Here is a 17,098-nt window from a genome sequence, read left to right as displayed (position 1 = left end):
TTTTGCTCCAGGAGATCTTACGAGATCCTGGCCATTTTTGCTCCGGGAGGTCTTTTTGAGATCCTCGCCGGCCGTTTTTGCTCCAGAAGATCTTATGAGATCCTGGCCGTTTTTGTTCCGAGAAGATCTTTGTGATCCCGCCGGCCTTCTACCTTTCAGGAGGTCTCTATGTTTCCAGGAGGTCTTTTTGGTATCTGTTCTTTTCTTTTCCTGAGAGAGTTAATACTCATAATAATAGAGTTAATCATTGCATTTATAAGATGGTGTTATTTCGTGCTTACAAGAATTTCTTTTCACAAATATCTTAAGGAAAATACCTCTCTAGCTTGTTCAACCTTTTATTCCTCCAACGACCATGTTGATGGTCCCATTGGATCCATCATTCACCTGCCCTGCTCCCGCTCTTCTGAGTGTCTGTCCTGTTGGGTTTGGCTGAGGCCTTTGTTCTTCTGGTTTCTTTATGAAGTTCTTGAGGTGTCCCCTCTTTATTAGCCTTTCGATCTCAGCAATCAACTGGAAGCAGTTATTGGTGTCATGGCCGTTCGTGCGGTGGTACTGACAATATTTGTCAGGATCTCGCTGGTTCGATTCCGTTTTCATAGGCTTGGGCCACTGGAGGAACTCCTTGTCTTGGATGGCCATAAGCACTTCGGCTTTAGAGGCATTGAGAGGGGTCGATTTCTCTGGAACCCACGGGGGGAGTGACCTTTGTTCTAAGACCCGAGGAGGAAGAGGTCTTTGGTCCCTGCGCTCCCAGGGTTGTCTATACGGTTCAGGTCTCTTGCCATGCTTTTTCTCGTGCCTCTCCGGCCTTTCCTCCTCCAATGCTTTCCCCTTATCTGTCGCTCCTTTGGCGAACCTGCTTGTCACTAAGGCATCATCCTGCCTTATGTATTTTTTAGCCCGCTTCATTAGCTCGGCCAGTGAGGTCGGAGGCTTCCTGCTCAGTGAACCAAAGAACTCGGCTGAGGTCGTCCCTTTCTGCATGGCTTCTATAGCCCTTCCTTCATCGAGCTCGAAAATTTGCAAGGCTTCCGTGTTGAAACGGGTGACGTATTCCCTGAGTGATTCGTCTCTCCTCTGTCTGACCGTCTCCAGGTAACTCGTCTTCCTATCTGCGGGCACCCCGGCGATAAACCGGCTGATGAAGCGGGTGGCCAGATCTCCAAAGCTACTAATACTTTCTGCCTCAAGGCTGTTGAACCACGCTCGTGCTGGCCCCGAGAGCGTCGTAGGAAATACCTTGCACATCAGGGCGTCTGACAAAGTTTGCAGCTCCATAAAAGTCTTGTAGTTCAAGACATGCTCCCTAAGGTTCCTAGCCCCGTCGTATGCGGCCATAGGCGGCATCATAAACTTCTTGGGGACAGTCTCTTGCTGCACCCACTTCGAGAAGGGCGAAGAGGTGGGCAGGAGGGCCTGGTTCTGATCCTTCGTTCCTAGCTCGGCCAAGAGTTGCTCTCTCATCTTTTGCAACTTCTGGTCTACACTCTCCCCTTCCTGCCTGGGCTTCCTCTCCTGGTGCGCCTCCTCTTCCCATGTCTCACTCCCCACTCTTCCGGTGGTTCCGGCGGAGTAGCTATCGACTTCATCATTCTCTATCAGCTCCTTCACCCTCCTTTCATGAACTCGAGTTGCCGGCTCTTCCTCTTCTCCGGCTCTCCTCCTTCCGTCTCCGATTTCTTGGCTGACAGTTCTGGGGTGGTTGAAGGTAGGCTGAGGTTCGTTGGTCTGGGGTTCTTCTACCACCGGTGACATATTTCTGGGGGTGCTAAGGCCCCGTTGCTGCATTATCTGCCCCAACCAGTGGGCGGTGCTCTGTAGTTGGAGGGCCATGGTTTGGAGGTCTTGGTTGGACAAGGTGGCGGCGGAAGCATTCCCCGTCAGGCTTAGCGAGGGGTCGAAAGGGATTGGTGTTTGGTTGTTTGGCGTTGTAGGACTAGAAAAGGAGAACTGCTGCCCCTCTTGGGCAGAGCTCAGGTCATTTGGAGTGACATTGTTTTCGTTGTGATTAGCCATTGTGGATCTCAGTGGGTATTTGTGAGAGTGGAACTCCGGCGATGAAAAGATCTCCTTCGTTCCCACAGACGGCGCCAATTGATGATATGAGATCCAGAAAATAGAGTTTTACAATGGGTTCTGTAAAACTAGAAAAGCTTAGACCTAGAGGAGAGTATTTCTCCTTTTATATGTTTCCTTTTGTCTTCTAGTGACGTGTTAACAGAACGTGTATCATTGGACCACCTGTCCCTGCTACGTTGATACGGACGTACGAGGAAATCAGATCTCTGTCCCATGCGTAACGGTTCCCTGATTCTCCCCGAGCGCGCATGCAGATGGTCCCACAAGGTGAAGGGGCTGAACTCCTTCCTGGTTCTGAGCTGGGCTGGGGGATGAGGTTGAGACTAGGCCCGGAGAGGATCTGTCCATCGGGCCGGAAGAGCTAAGCCAGCCTGTTCTGAAGGAGCTGATTGGAGCCCGGTCTTTGAGCTGAATAGGCTGGACCCGGTTCTTAGGGGAGACTTAGAAACCTTCGAATTATGGGTCGTCCTAATGGGCCTGACCTTAGTCTGGAGTGAAGAAATCCAGCGGTCATCAGGTTAGATCTAATGTTATAGGGTTTGAGTTGGGTTGTTTATGAATGTTTGCTCTTATGATGTTTTAGTTATTGTTTGTTGGGGTTTAGGCTAGTTTTTAAGCCCCTTATGCTTGATGAGTGTGTATGCATGTTTGAGGGATTGGATGTGAGGATTTGGAGGGTTTTGGTGGCTGAGTGCATAAGGCAGAATCGGATTCTGCCATTCTGGAGAACCCAGGTTCGGCCGCCGAAGTAGGGTTCGGCCGCCAAACCTGCCTATGGAGGCAGCCTTTGGCAGCCTAACCTGCCCCCGAAAGGATGGACTTTTGGATCTAGGAAGGCTTTCGGCCGCTGAACCTGTCCCCGAAGGTTGGTGACTTTCGAATCTATGGAGACCTTTGGCCGCCGAACCTGCCCCCAAAAGTGTTTGACTTTAGGATCTGTGGGGACATTCGGCCGCCAAACCTGCCGCCGAAAGTCCTCTGCCCAGCCTTCCTTTGCTTGTTTCTTATGCATGTTTTGTTATATTTTAGGGGATTTTTGGGGAGTTGTTTAGAGTCATGTAATAGTTGTGTTGGTCCCTCATTTGAGTCCACCTGTGTAGGATCGGACCAGGGAGACCGTAGAGGCTTTCAGTGAGCTAGCTGCGTCATTGTTAGGCAAGCGTCAGCCAGAGATGAGTAGAACTAAACTAATATATTGTTTAAAGTAATCAAACTTTTGAGCATGTTCATGCATCACGAATGCCATATTATGTAATAGGTTGTTTGCATTAGAATTCACGAATATGATGCATTGCATACTGTTATTGTGGATGGATATTGGATGACCCACTAGCCCTCGAGCAGGTTACGTTATGATGGATACGGAAGTCCAGGTGAGGCCCATTCTACGCCCCTGGCATTATGTAAGGGAAAGTCCAGGTGAGGCTCATTCTACGCCCCTGGCATATTGGATATGTTATGTTATGTTTAAGCGAAAGTCCTGAGGAGCACCCGTAGTGGGCCGGGCACATTGGATTATGTAGGGGGTTACTGGTGACAAGTCTAACTTGATGTAAATTGTTTGTATTGTGACGCATTTCATATGAGCATATGTTTATTAAACTTTTTTTATGTTCTACTCACTAGACTCTTGTAGCTTATCCCTTTCCCCTAACCCCAGGTTTGCAGGAGCACAGATAGCTTGGGAGAGTCGGCATAGCTTTTGGTACAGTTTTAATGTAATAGAATAATAGTGGACATGTAATATCTTATGGATTAGAATTGTGCTTTGCCCTAATGATAATTTTGTAATCTCGGTTTACATGTTCTTTATGTAAAAGTTTTATGTTTATGTTATGTTAAACTAAGTTGAGGCATGTATGTTGACCATACTAGAGCATTTGATGAGGGCTCTAGTATGGGCTTTATGTTTTCAGTTTATGATACGTGCACAAGGTAAGCTTGGTTTTCATGAAATGTTTAAGTTATTATGTTGATGTATGATCGTGTATGGGATTTTATCAGGTTCACATGATGTATAATAGGCTTGCTACGGGTTCCGGCGACCTTAAGTCGATCTGAATTCTAGCGCCGGTAGCGATCCGATTTTCGAGTCGTTACAAATAGAACCAAATGATGTGGCCGGAAATAGAACTAAGCTGCAATTAGTTAATCTACAAAAGAAAAGATGTGAGGTGGTTGATGTCTATGGACAACCACTCTGATATTTAAGTCAGTAAATTAATAGAATGAACGAATATAATAAATTACTTAGAACTCAGAATGAGTGTGTAGAAATGCGTGCTTTGATCTTTTTGCATATTGCTTTTATACTATAAGAAAGTGAAGTTAGTTATCAAATTTTCTGAAAATTTGACTGATATAAAATAGTGAATAAGGGATTCAGCGATTATACATATAACGGAAATATGCTGGATTGTATCTGTTAATTGTAACTTTTCGTAAAGTTTTTTCCTGCTTAAGAGAGGGCGAATCTTAGTGAAAAATCAAGTATTACGGTATCCAAGTGTTTCCTTTTATGGGAGAGACGACATATTAGCTTATCAGACCTTTACCACGTGACTTTATCTTATAATGATAACTCATTACTTATTTTCAGTGATTATTATGTTACATCAATATTATTTAAAAAATTTATTTTAAAAAAAAATTATTTAATAATCAGTAAATTAGAAGTTCTTTATACATTAATTGAGCATTTTTTTTAATTTTTTCATTAAATAAAAATTAAACTTTAATCTCAGAACATCCTTTAAAAATTTTAAATAGATCATTAAGGAAATACAACTAATATAATGATATTTAATAAAAACAAAATAATAATAAAATATATTAAAGTTTAAATATAATTTTCTTATATAGATATTTAAATTATGATCTAAATTAATTGAGAAATTAATAAATTAAATCTTCAATTCTTATATTTTCATAACTTTTATAAGTTTTATTAACAAAATATAAATTATTTTCTTATAAATTAATTTTTTAATATATTTTTATAGTTTTATTATTATTTTTTTATATATAATATTATCTATAAACATAATAATACTTATATATTTTTAATAACACTTAAAGGTTTTCAAATGAAATGTTAAAATTAAAATTTAGTGTTTATTTAAAGGAAACAGAAAAGGTAATTTGAATTTGTTTCTATGTTTTTAAAGTGAATAATTCTCTTATACTCTGATAAATTTTTAATTTAAATATTTATAAATTTTTATGATATTTTATTTATTTATAAAATTATATTATTTATTTATTAACTATATAAATAATATATTTTATTTATAACTAAATATTAAAATTTAAAAATTAAATTTAGTTATTCAATAAAAATTTAAATAATTATTGAGCTATTTTTCAGACGTTTAAAAATTTAAATAAGAGATTTGGTATTACTATTTTTACAAGCTAAATGACTATTTTTAAAAAATTTATAAATTTAAATAGTTATTATTAAATATTTAAAAGAGTTAAATAGATTATTTTATTTGATAAGATTTAAATAATTTTTATAAATTTTTTTAAGTATTTAAAAAGAGGTTATGATGAAAATAAAAACCAAAAGAGAGATAGTTTTAAAGCATTAAAGCCCATTGGATCATAGCAAACGCCATCTTTCTCAAGATGGGATTTCTCACACCCGGTCAGCTTATAATTTTTATTTTTTTAATGTATATTGAGAATTTCTTTGATTCGTTAATTATGGCCAAGTAGCCAACTCAATTCCCGACAATGTCTTGGCAATTGTAACAAGAGGGTGTCCCCTAAGCCCAAGCTCTTTGCAAGCAGACTGATCAGATTCCACTGCCACTCGGTTACTTTCCCAGAAAACGTCGTCGTTTTCCCATCATCGATAAACTATTAACAGTATCTGAACGGCCATAGTTGAATCTGTAAAAAAGCTTCCCCTTTTTCCTTGGGATAAGTGTAAGATCTGACACATCACGTAGATGACAAAAGAAAAGGAAAGTGGCGTGCGGTTATTTAGGTAATTCAGGGTAAATAGCGTGCGGTTGTTTCTTTCTTTTTAACCTCAAATTTCCCAACACATTAGAATTCAAATGCTGCCTGGCTTCCTGCAACTTCTGCAACTGGAACAGCTACAGAATCTGTACATTTCCCCATAAATATTTTCTAAATAATTTTCAAACCTCACACTGTTTCACTTCACACTAATCATTCAAGATTAATCTCCAGTAAAGTAATGAGTTTTCTCTCTCTCTCTCTCTCTCTCTCTCTCTCATTCTTGGAGTTCAGCTTTCAGATTCAAACACTAATAAATGCCATATTTAAGCACCCAGCTGATGTTTTGAGCCAAATCCCTGGAAAACTTTGATACTTAGATCTCAGAAGAGGCGGGGGGGCTAAAAACAGTGTCTTTTTCTTCTGGGTTTTCTTCTTTCTCAGTAAGAGTAAGAAATATTTGCTTTTTCTTTGTGGTGTTGTTCCATTGTGGGATTGAGGTTTTGGTAGTTTCTTTGAATCTTCTGTTCTAGTCTTTGGATGATGAAGCCATTTTCAGGTTTAAAGCTAACTTTTCTTAATCTTGGGGCAGTTGGTCAGTTGGCTGGTTTGATTTCGTGCTTTGTTAAACCCCTTGATTGATTGAATGATTATGAGTTTTTAATTGGTTTGAATGCTAAAAGGGTAACTTCTTTAGCTAGTTTGAATCTCTTCACCCTATTTTGAGCACAAATCTTAGTTGTTAATATTTGTTTAATCAACCTTTTGATGCCCTTGTTTATTTCTTTAATCTTAGCTGTTTGTAGCCACTACCCATAGTTTAAGGCACTTGACCCGTAATGTTGTTTCTTCTTAGGGCTTGCTATGGATTGTGTAAACCCATTTTTATAATGACTTCCCTTTCTCCTATTCACTTTCTTCGATTATACTGTTTGTGAAAGCTAAATATTTCTTTAAACATCATTATTAGATCTGACTCAGCTTAGGGTTTTGATCTTTCAAAAGAATGGAGTGTGCCACTACTAAACCCTCTAAACCCTCTTCAAACATATCAGAAATGGTCTCTAAATTTGCCAAAGTTTGCAAACTTAGATCCATTGGTGTGTTTTCCAATGAAAACCCAAATCAGAACCACCACCACCACCACCATTATCACCAGAGCCTCAATGACAATAATGTTCAATCAGTTGGAGAAGATGGCAGTGATGCCACTAAGGAAACAGGGTTTGCTGATGAGAAAATCCATCCACAGCTTGCTGTAGTTCCTATCAAATCCAATGTGTATGGTGGAGATTTCATTCTTCAGTTATTTGAATCAGTTTCTGCCCTGAAATTAGCTTATATTGAGCTTCAGGAAGCTCATGTTCCTTATGACCCAGATAAGATTGTAGCTGCTGATGAACATGTTGTGGCTCAACTTGAAGCACTCTGTAAGATCAAGCGGAGTTATAAAGAGAAGCAATTAATAAAAGCAAAGCGTGATTCCTCTTATGTTGACTGTGTGCAAGCAGAGATTAAAGTGAATGAGAAGCTGTTAGAGAAACTAAAGACCGAAAAAAGAGCTAAAGATGCTGAGATAGATCAGTTGCGGCAACAACTCCATGATTTGGATGTGGGGAATGCCGTATTGGCAGAGAAGGTCAGGCAGAAAAGTTTGGAGAGAAAAAATGTGAGGGTTTTAAATATTGCCATGTTTCAAGATGCCTTTGTATCAGCTTCGAAGTGTGTTCATGATTTTGCAAAGCCAGTAATTAGCTTGATGAAAGCTTCAGGTTGGGATTTAGACCTGGCAGCCAATTCAGTTGAAACTGGGGTTGTTTACTCCAAAAGGTCACATAAGAAGTATGCATTTGAGGCCTACATTGCTCGAAGAATGTTTCACGGGATGTCACTTAAATCCTATAGCGTTGATGATGTTTTGAGGTTTGATGATCCCATTGATTCTTTGATAGAAAATCCTAATTCAGGGTTTGCCAAGTTCTGCAGAAAGAAATACTTGTTTGTTGTTCATCCAGTAATGGAGATGTCCTTCTTTGGTAATTTGGACCATAGGATGTTCATATTGAGTGGCAAGCATCCAAGGACACCATTCTATCAAATATTTGCAAGAATGGCAAAGTGGGTTTGGTTTCTACAAGGGACTGCAACCTCAGTTGATCCTAAAGCCAAAATATTTGCTGTGAGCAGGGGATGCAAATTCTCAGATGTCTATATGGAATCTGTAGAAGAGGAAGATACATTCATCCCTGATGGACGACAATCTGATATCAAAGTTGAGTTTATGGTCATGCCTGGGTTCAGAATTGGAGACACATTGGTGAAATCTCGGGTTTATCTTCAGAAGTGAAACCATTTTGCTATGCGCGAATGATGCAAGTGCTCTAATGACCATTAAACTTGCAATACTAATTATCTATTGTTTTGAAGATGCCAATTCCTAGATAAGTTAGTTTGGAGCTAGTATTTTGGTTTTTTAGACTATAGCTAGTACAATGTGATAGACAGTAGGATTAAGAAACTAGAAGCTCAAAGCTTGTACTTCTTACCTGTTGTTTCTTTTACATCTATAATTGTCAGAAGCTGCAAAAGAAATTTTGTTGCATGCTTCTTCAATTGTAAATAGATATCTACTCGTGTCATGCCATTATATTAGTTTTTTTTTTTCATTTGTTTCTTGTATATGGTGATGCCATTATATTCCTTCCATCATTACTTACTGAGTGGAGACTTTAGGATTAAAAAGATGCGTTGCTGTAATCTGTCTAATTGCGTGCAAATTTTATTATATGCCCGTGCATAATTATATTCAAGAACATGCAAGTTTCTCTCCAATCGAATTGTAGGAAATATTATTCTTTGAAACTTTTATTGTTTGGAAAGATCAAGAGCTGTAAGAAGATGTCTATTGTCTACTGCCATGTTTCAATTGTAAGAAGCTGTCTATTGCTTCAATGATAAGGATCGAGATATTCGTGTATCTTAATTTAGAGGGACATGATTTAATATTTTCACTATCATTTTCTTAGATTATATGTTGTGAAAATCAAGTGTGCTTGAGATATGGTATTATGAATCTTGGAATAAGTTTCCTGCTGTAAAATTTTGAGAATTGGCTTTATTCCTTCAATTATCTACTCTGTGACAATGATCTAATACAGTTAAAAATCAAAGAGAGTTGCTGCTGCTTCTTGATCTTCTTCTTCATTTCTTTTCTTGAAAGAGAGAAAAGGGTGGGGTGGGGAGCAAAGTTTAGATGCAGAGTCAATTTGCAGTATCAATTGTTATCCTCAGGGGAAAACAGGTCCTTACATAGCTCACCATAGAATCTACACACCAAATCAATGAAGACAGGAGACTTAAGATTCTTCCAACAATACAGAAGCTCTTCCACATCCATCAAATCCCTCACTTTTCCCTCTTCAACTATCATCTCCACCAAATAGTTCTCGAAACTTCTGCATGCGTCTTGCACGTCTTCATTGCCGAATGCTTCCTTCATGGCGACTCTGCTGGCCGTGATATAAGCTGGAGTAAGAGGTGACGGAAAGAGCTTCGGTGATGGAAAGAATTTTCTATCATTCTCTTCTTTGGAGACACTCCTAAGCTCTCCAACTCTGTCCATGTTTCTTGACCGCTTAGGGGATCGGAAAAATGAAAACATGGCAGTAGAAATTGGGTTCTTTGTAAGAGGTTGAGCTTTTCTGGTTTTGTTGCGGTGAGCACAAAATCGAAAAGCTCTTATAAAGACAGGTTTTCTGAGTTTGATTCTGAAGAAGAGAAATAGATTTCTGCATGGATTTAGAAGCTTGGATTGGAAGGCAACCAATGCTTTCACTTTCATGTGTAATAATTGGGAAATGAGTGTAGTTGAAGAAATGGAACAGGATGTTGGTGTCTGTTTATTACTTTCTAAACAGAAATGTTGTGTAGTGGAGACTGATTTATTCTGTTTATGTTTGGTGTACCATATATATATATATATATATAGAGAGAGAGAGAGAGAGAGAGAGAGAGAAGTAGAGTTAGATGCAGAGATTATGAAGAGATGGTGGTTAGGCTTAGATTAGTTGTTTTGTTTTCTTTCTCTGTTTCAGTTTAAAAGAAAAAAATCCATTCAATTAAATTGATTTAGAAATTTAATTTAATTTTTTATTTGATTCATATAATTTTTAATTATAAAAATTTTAATTATTTCGATTTGATTTAATTTTAATAAAATAATTAAAAAATTTGAATTGAACTAAATTGATTAGTATATTATTTTTAATAATATAAAAAAATATAAAAAATAAAAAATTTATTAAAAATTTAAATTAATCAAATCCAGTTGAATTAAATTAAATTGATTTAATTTTATTTTATTTTTTATTAAAATTAATTTAATTTAATTTTTATAAATATTAAAATTTTAATATTTAATTTATTAGTTTGATTTTAAACTAACTGAATCAACTTTGTTGCATTCACGTATGGGAGAGAGGAAAACTGGCATCCCACTAAAAATAGGAAAATTTATTATTTTATTTTATTTTTTATATATATTAAAAAATATATTTTTTTATTAATTTTTTAATTATATTTATTTTAAATGTATTAAATTTTATTAAATGTTAAAAAATATTTTAGTAAATTTTTTAAAAATAAAATAAAATAAAATTAAATTATATTAATTAATTTATATATTATTTTGATTTAAAAAAGTAAATAATAATTTTAAAATAATAAAAAAGAAAAAATAGAAAAAAAATTATGAAATAATGAAAAAAGTATGTAGAGTTTATCATAGTTAACCTTTGAGTCCTTATATTTTAAAAATTAGACTATCTGCTCGCTTGGTTTTATTTTTATTGCACATTTGGGCTATTTCATCATTTTCTCATGAATATTATATACCATCTAATCCTAGCGTATTGTAATTTATTGCAATTTTATCTTTTAATTTTACAATAATTTATAATTTCATCAATTAGATTTTAGAAGTAACAGAGGAAAAAACGAATAGTGAATTATAAATGTAGAGGTAAATTTATTGGTTGATTTTTCAGTATAAAAAATATATTAAAATAATTATAAAATTTTTAAAAATTTATTAATTAATTTTTTTATTATTCTTTAGTAAATAAGCTTCTATTTATTTATTGAAAATAATTTGTGTTTAGAAAATATTTTTTAATGAAATAATTTATTTTTTTATTTCTTAATTTTAATTTTAAATATAAAATTTATTAAAAAACTTATAAAAAAAAGACTTTAATAAAGATATTAAGGACAAAAAATGATTTTCTTTTTTTAAAAAAAATTATTTTTAGCATTTAATTAGAAAAATATTTTTTATTAATTAAATTTTTTAATCGTCTAAATACCAAAAAATACAAAAAAATACTTATTTGAAATATTTTCTATAAAACAAATAGAGTTTAAAATTCTATTTATTTATAAAAAATAATTTATATTTAAAAAGTAATTTTTACATTTTTTAATAAAATAATTTATTTTTTATTATTTAATTTTAACTTAAAAATAAAAATTATTAACAAATTTATATATAAAAATTTTAATAAAAATTTTAAAATATAAAAAATGAATTAATGTAATTATATAAAAATCACAAGTTTTTAAAGAAAAGATTCCAAGTTAGTGGCCGTGTGCCAACTGTGTTTCAGTTTGCAACTACGGATGTATAGTGGTTGGCATGTTTTGTTTACCAAAGATTGGGAGATTAATTTATAGAAGGGTGGTCCTGCTCTCGATTGCTTCATTTCCCTCCACTTTTTTATTTTTTTTAAAGGATTGTAGTTTTAAAAAATCTTTTAAAAAATTTATATATTAATCTCTCCACTACTTTTAACAGTTAATTTTATAAAAAAATTTAAAATATTTTTAATATAAAAAAATTAATTAATATTATTTTTACAAACTCAAAAACTAACTAATAAATTTTATATACTAATGAAACAATTAAAAGTATTTTAATATATTTTTTAAAATTAATAATTAATTATTAAATTTTTTATATTATAAAATTAAATAATAATTTTTTATTTTTAGTGATTTAAATTTCTATTAAATTTTTTTTAAACATTTTAAAATTTTTGTAAATTATCATTTAGTGTCTATAAATCACAACAGTAAGGTGCGGACGTGAGCATTAGGGGTGAGCATTCGGTCAGTTCAGTTCAAAACCGAACCAAACCGAATAAACCAAAAACTAAAATTTTAGTTTTTATGAAAACCGAACTGAACTGATTTTGGTCAGAAACCGAATCGAACCGAACCGGTCTGATTCGGTTCGGTTCGGTTCGGTTTGATCGGTTTCGATTTTTAATAATTTTTTAATTTTTTACTCTTTATTTTTAGTATTTTAAAATTTAATTAAAATATTTTAATTTTAATATAATTTAATTTCTCTATATTATTGAAAAAATATATTATTATCCCTAATCGGTTCGGTTCGGTTTTTTTGGTTTTTTTCTGATCAAAACCGAACCGAATCGAAATAACCGGAATTTCTGAAATTTAAAACCGAACCGAACCGAAATGTATAAAAAACCGAATCAAATTTTCAAATCGATTCAATTCGATCGGTTTTTTCGGTTTGAACCGAATTCTGCTCAGCCCTAGTGAGCATGACATTAGTATTGAAAAATTAAAAAAGTATGAGAAGAAAAAACTTGTGCCTAAACTTTATGTAAAGAATTATACAATATATAACACTGATAATGACAGGAGAATTAAGAGTTAATACATCGGTGGCATTATATCGAATATATATTTTGAGTATATCATTGAGCAGTACTTCAGTAATCCCATCATTATAGATTAAATGTACGTGTAATTCCATCATTATAGATTAAATGTACATCCATAAAATCTATGCAATTGGAAGATAATTTTTTAATTTTTATTTTTTTAATTAAGAAAAATTTGTTTATTATTATTATTTATTCATGGGAAATCATGTAATAATTTTAAAAATAAAAAACTTACAATTTAATTTTTATATTATAATAAAATTAATTAATTAATTTATATGTTAAATAGTCATGTTGTTTTGAAAATTCAACAAAAAGCATGAAGAAAAATTTTTAGTTTCGTTTATTTGTAGAAAAATAGTTTATGTTTAAAAAATATTTTATAAAAAAGGAAAATAATTTTTAAAAAAATAACTCATTTTACTTAATTTTAATTTGAAAAATAATATTTTTTAATACATTTATATTAGTGGTATTAATAAAATTTTGAAAGGCAGAAAATAATTTAATTTTTTGAAAAGGTAAAATATTGTTTTAGAAAATAACTTTAGTTTTATTTTCATATTCAAATTTGAGTTAATATGGTACTGGGAATTCTTGTATTACAGAATAATAAATTAAATGATTTGTTGGCTATCTATTTGTTTAATGAAAAATGATTTGTCTAAAATTTTATTTTATCAACAACATAATACTTTTGGTAATTAAATGTACTATTAAATTGAATAATTTAGACTATCACTTATCATTTTTTCTAGTAATTTAGTCTCCACATACATGATTAACGAGGAGATTAACTTATTGAATGTTAGGAATTGAATTATTATATATTTTTTTTTATATAAATCCTCTATCATTTGAAATCTACTAATTCGACTAATTTAGATTCGTATCGGATAGATTCATTAAAAAAACAAAACGTGTCTTTTTAAATTTTAAAAAATATTTCAATATTAAAAAATTAAAATCTCCTGATTGAACTGAATTATTTATTATTAAAAAAATATGAATTAAATTATAATTCTTATCAACTTGAGAGAGTAGAGATAACCCTAATTTCTTGTAGATTACAATATTCTGAATAATATTCTGATTTGAGGTATTGATGTAACCCTGCATGATAGTAATATGATAGGCTATGATAAGTAATGGATGGAGGACTATGTCCATATAACATCACTCCTATTAATAGCAAAAGAATGTCCCAACTCACATCTTATTGGATGAGACTTGCAATCCCTTAGCCAATGTAATGTAAAAGGGAAAGCACTTCTAGCTACCATCATTCATGTATTCAATAATTGATCTGAGGGGCTGCCAAGTAGGTAGGGCTAAACTCTATTCCACTTAAATTGATAAATTAAATAACTTTTGAATTTTGATTTGGTTTTTTTATTTAGTTTTATTTTAATTTTAAAAAATTAGTATATGTTTAGTTTCATTTGGAAAAAAAAAAATTAAATTAAATTGAATTGAATAATTATTTTTCAATGGTTTTGTATGATTAGTATGCGGATAATGAAATTTTTTTTAAGTTTTCAATCTAAATTTTTTTTCTTATTTATCGATTATTATTAGGCAAAAATAAAAATGAAACATTTTAATTAAATTTTAAAATATTAAAAGAAATTAAAAGAAAAAAATTTTAATATCTAACCGATAGGAATGTACTGATTCAAATCCAAGTTCATATCAGTATTTTTTCTCTAATTAAATTATTTTCATTTGAAAAAATTTTAAAATTTAATTTTCTATTTATTTGATTTCACTCAATTTTAAAATTGAATCAACTAAATCCTTATCTTTCAGTAGAGCCACCTCTAAATAAGAGGAGATTGAATGTGAATTTATTTTTCACTGTCTATATGCATATTTACCCACTCAAATTCTAAGAAAAATTTAAAACTTCTTTTTTCTAATTAAATAGAAATTTATTGAGTTAAAATTTAAATAATTTTTTTAAAAAAATCTAATATAATTAGATTAGAAGTAATTTATTATTTAATTATATTAAATTTAAACTTATTAAATATATATTCTCACTTTTTAAATGTAAATATTAAGTTAAGAAAGTTAATAAGGTTTGAATAAGAATTAACGTTAAATTTTCACCCCTGTATATTATTCAATTTATTATTATTTTATTTTTCAGTTTAAATTAGTAGAGTTTCAATTTTAATTTATTTTTAGCTTAAAAAAAAAAAGCTTCTAATTTTTTGGGTTAAACAAAAAATCAAGAAATTTAGCCTTAATTTAAAAAAAAAGTTAAAATTAAGCTTAAATTGAACTTTTAGTTAATTTGCACAATATGTTTTTTTTATCAATTTGCACAAAATGTTAAAATTAAGCTAAATTGAATGTCCCAGTAAATAAGGGTGTGAAATTAAATATCTGTTTAGTTTTATTTTATTTTCAATTTAGCTTAATTTTAATTTTTAGAAATTTTAATTATATTTATTTAGTTCAATTTTAATAAAAATTAATAAAATCGAACCAGATTAAATAGTTATTTTTTTTATATATGAGTATATGAACTATGATTTTTTTTTAATTTTTAATAAAATTTATTATTTTTTCTTAATTATGTTATATCGGAACATTTCAACAAAATCTTAGGACATTATAAATAAAATTAAAAAGAAAAAGAAATTAAAAAGTATAATCAATCAATTCAAACTAAATCAAAATAATTAAGTTTATATCAATTTTTTCTCTAATTCAATTTAGATTCATTTTAAAAAATTTATAAAATTTAATTTTTGATTTTATTGAGTATCGAACTGATTAGATATTCACCTCCAATGATAGAGAGACCTCTTCCTTTGAAATTTTAATTTTAAAAGGGAATAGATTTTGAATATGAATTAATTTTAAACAGTATCATATTTAGCCGCTCAAATTCTATGAAAAAATTTAAAAAGTTATTTTTTCTAATTGAATAAAAATGTAGTGAGTTAAAATTTAATAGAGTAGAATTATATTTTTACTAAAATTGAGACAGTAGTGAATCCTAGACAGAATGTCAGTGCAATCACTTTGCGTAATGAGAGAGAGCTACAAGATGCACCTCGTCCGACTAGGCGTGGTCACGATAAAGAAGCAGAACTGGAGTTAGAAGTTGCAGAAAGCCAACCTAAGACTAGACAAGTACAAGAGGTCGACAAAGGATAGCTAGAACAAGTGATTATACATCCCCCATTCCCTGAAAGGTTAGCTCAGTCTAAAAAGGGTAAGGATGAAAAAGTATAAGTGATCATATATCCTCATTTCCTGAAAGGTTCGCCAAGTCTAAAAAGGATAGGGATGAAAAAGAACTCTTTGAGACATTCTGCAAAGTTGAGATAAATATCTAACTGCTTGATGTAATCAAACAAGTGCCTCGCTATGCTAAATTTCTGAAAGATTTATGCACCAACAAAAGGAAATTAACCGAGCACGAGAGGATAAGTGTGGGAGAGAATGTCTCGGCTGTGTTGCAAAGAAAGTTACCATCCAAGTATAAAAACCAAGGTATATTTACCATTTCATGTAAAATTGGTAATATGGGGATCCATAGAGCTATGTGTGACCTAGGAGTTTCCATCAATGTGCTAGTCCATTAAAAAAGACAGGGGTGATCATCCAACTGACAGACTGGTCTGTGGTTCACATGAAAGGTGTTCTAGAGGGCATCCTAGTCCAAGTCAGTGAGTTAGTCTTCCCTGTTGACTTTTATATCCTCGACATGGTAGAAGACAAATCTTGCAAGTCCTCTAACATGCTGATTGGAAGACCCTTCCTTAGCAAAGAAGAACAAAAATTGATGTGTATGATGGCACAATTTCTATGGATTTTGATGGCGAGGTCGTCAAATTTAATGTTTACGAAGCAATGAGATATCTCAATGATGTGAACTCCATCTGTGGAATACATGTTATTAACCCATTAGTTGAGGAAATATTTGATTTAACATTCGATGGACTATCAAATTTTGTAGGTACCACACCCGTAGAGTGCGCAGCGCTCGATGCTCTGACCGATTCCATGTCCCGCAATGACTGGTCATCTCCTATGGCTATGCCTCTCTCTAATACCAAACTTCTCACCTCTGTTATGCAGGTACCCAAACTGGAACTCAAACAATTGCCCGGCCACCTTAAATATGCTTATTTAGATGAACATGAGATCATGTGGGTCATAATATCCAGCAAGTTAACTCTCATGGAAGAAGAAAAAATGATAGAAGTAGTGAAGAAGGAAATTCAAAAGATCCTGGATGCAGGTACGATCTACCTAATCTCTGATATTCGGTGGGC

At 32.3% G+C, this 17,098-nt stretch overlaps 2 protein-coding genes across 2 annotated transcripts; one reads left to right on the top strand and one right to left on the bottom strand.

Moving 5' to 3' along the window:
- The first annotated feature begins 6,141 nt into the window (after window positions 1-6,141).
- LOC110606276 (protein GRAVITROPIC IN THE LIGHT 1) lies at window positions 6,142-8,717 on the top strand. Its single transcript, XM_021745027.2, has one exon. The coding sequence runs from the start codon at window positions 7,058-7,060 to the stop codon at window positions 8,396-8,398; it is 1,341 nt and encodes a 446-aa protein (XP_021600719.2). The 5' UTR covers window positions 6,142-7,057; the 3' UTR covers window positions 8,399-8,717.
- Window positions 8,718-9,144: 427 nt separating this feature from the next.
- Window positions 9,145-9,936, bottom strand: LOC110607074 (transcription repressor OFP17). The gene has a single exon (XM_021746131.2). The coding sequence runs from the start codon at window positions 9,890-9,892 to the stop codon at window positions 9,326-9,328; it is 567 nt and encodes a 188-aa protein (XP_021601823.1). The 5' UTR covers window positions 9,893-9,936; the 3' UTR covers window positions 9,145-9,325.
- Window positions 9,937-17,098: the final 7,162 nt, after the last annotated feature.

The sequence above is a fragment of the Manihot esculenta genome, chromosome 18 (genome assembly GCF_001659605.2).
Source record: "Manihot esculenta cultivar AM560-2 chromosome 18, M.esculenta_v8, whole genome shotgun sequence".
Taxonomy (NCBI): Eukaryota; Viridiplantae; Streptophyta; class Magnoliopsida; order Malpighiales; family Euphorbiaceae; genus Manihot; species Manihot esculenta.
This window is presented reverse-complemented; position numbering and strand designations above follow the sequence as displayed.

Coding starts and splice junctions, on each gene's coding strand:
- LOC110606276 (XM_021745027.2), top strand. CDS start 7,058: ATGGAGTGTGCCACTACTAAACCCTCTAAACCCTCTTCAAACATATCA.
- LOC110607074 (XM_021746131.2), bottom strand. CDS start 9,892: ATGAAAGTGAAAGCATTGGTTGCCTTCCAATCCAAGCTTCTAAATCCA.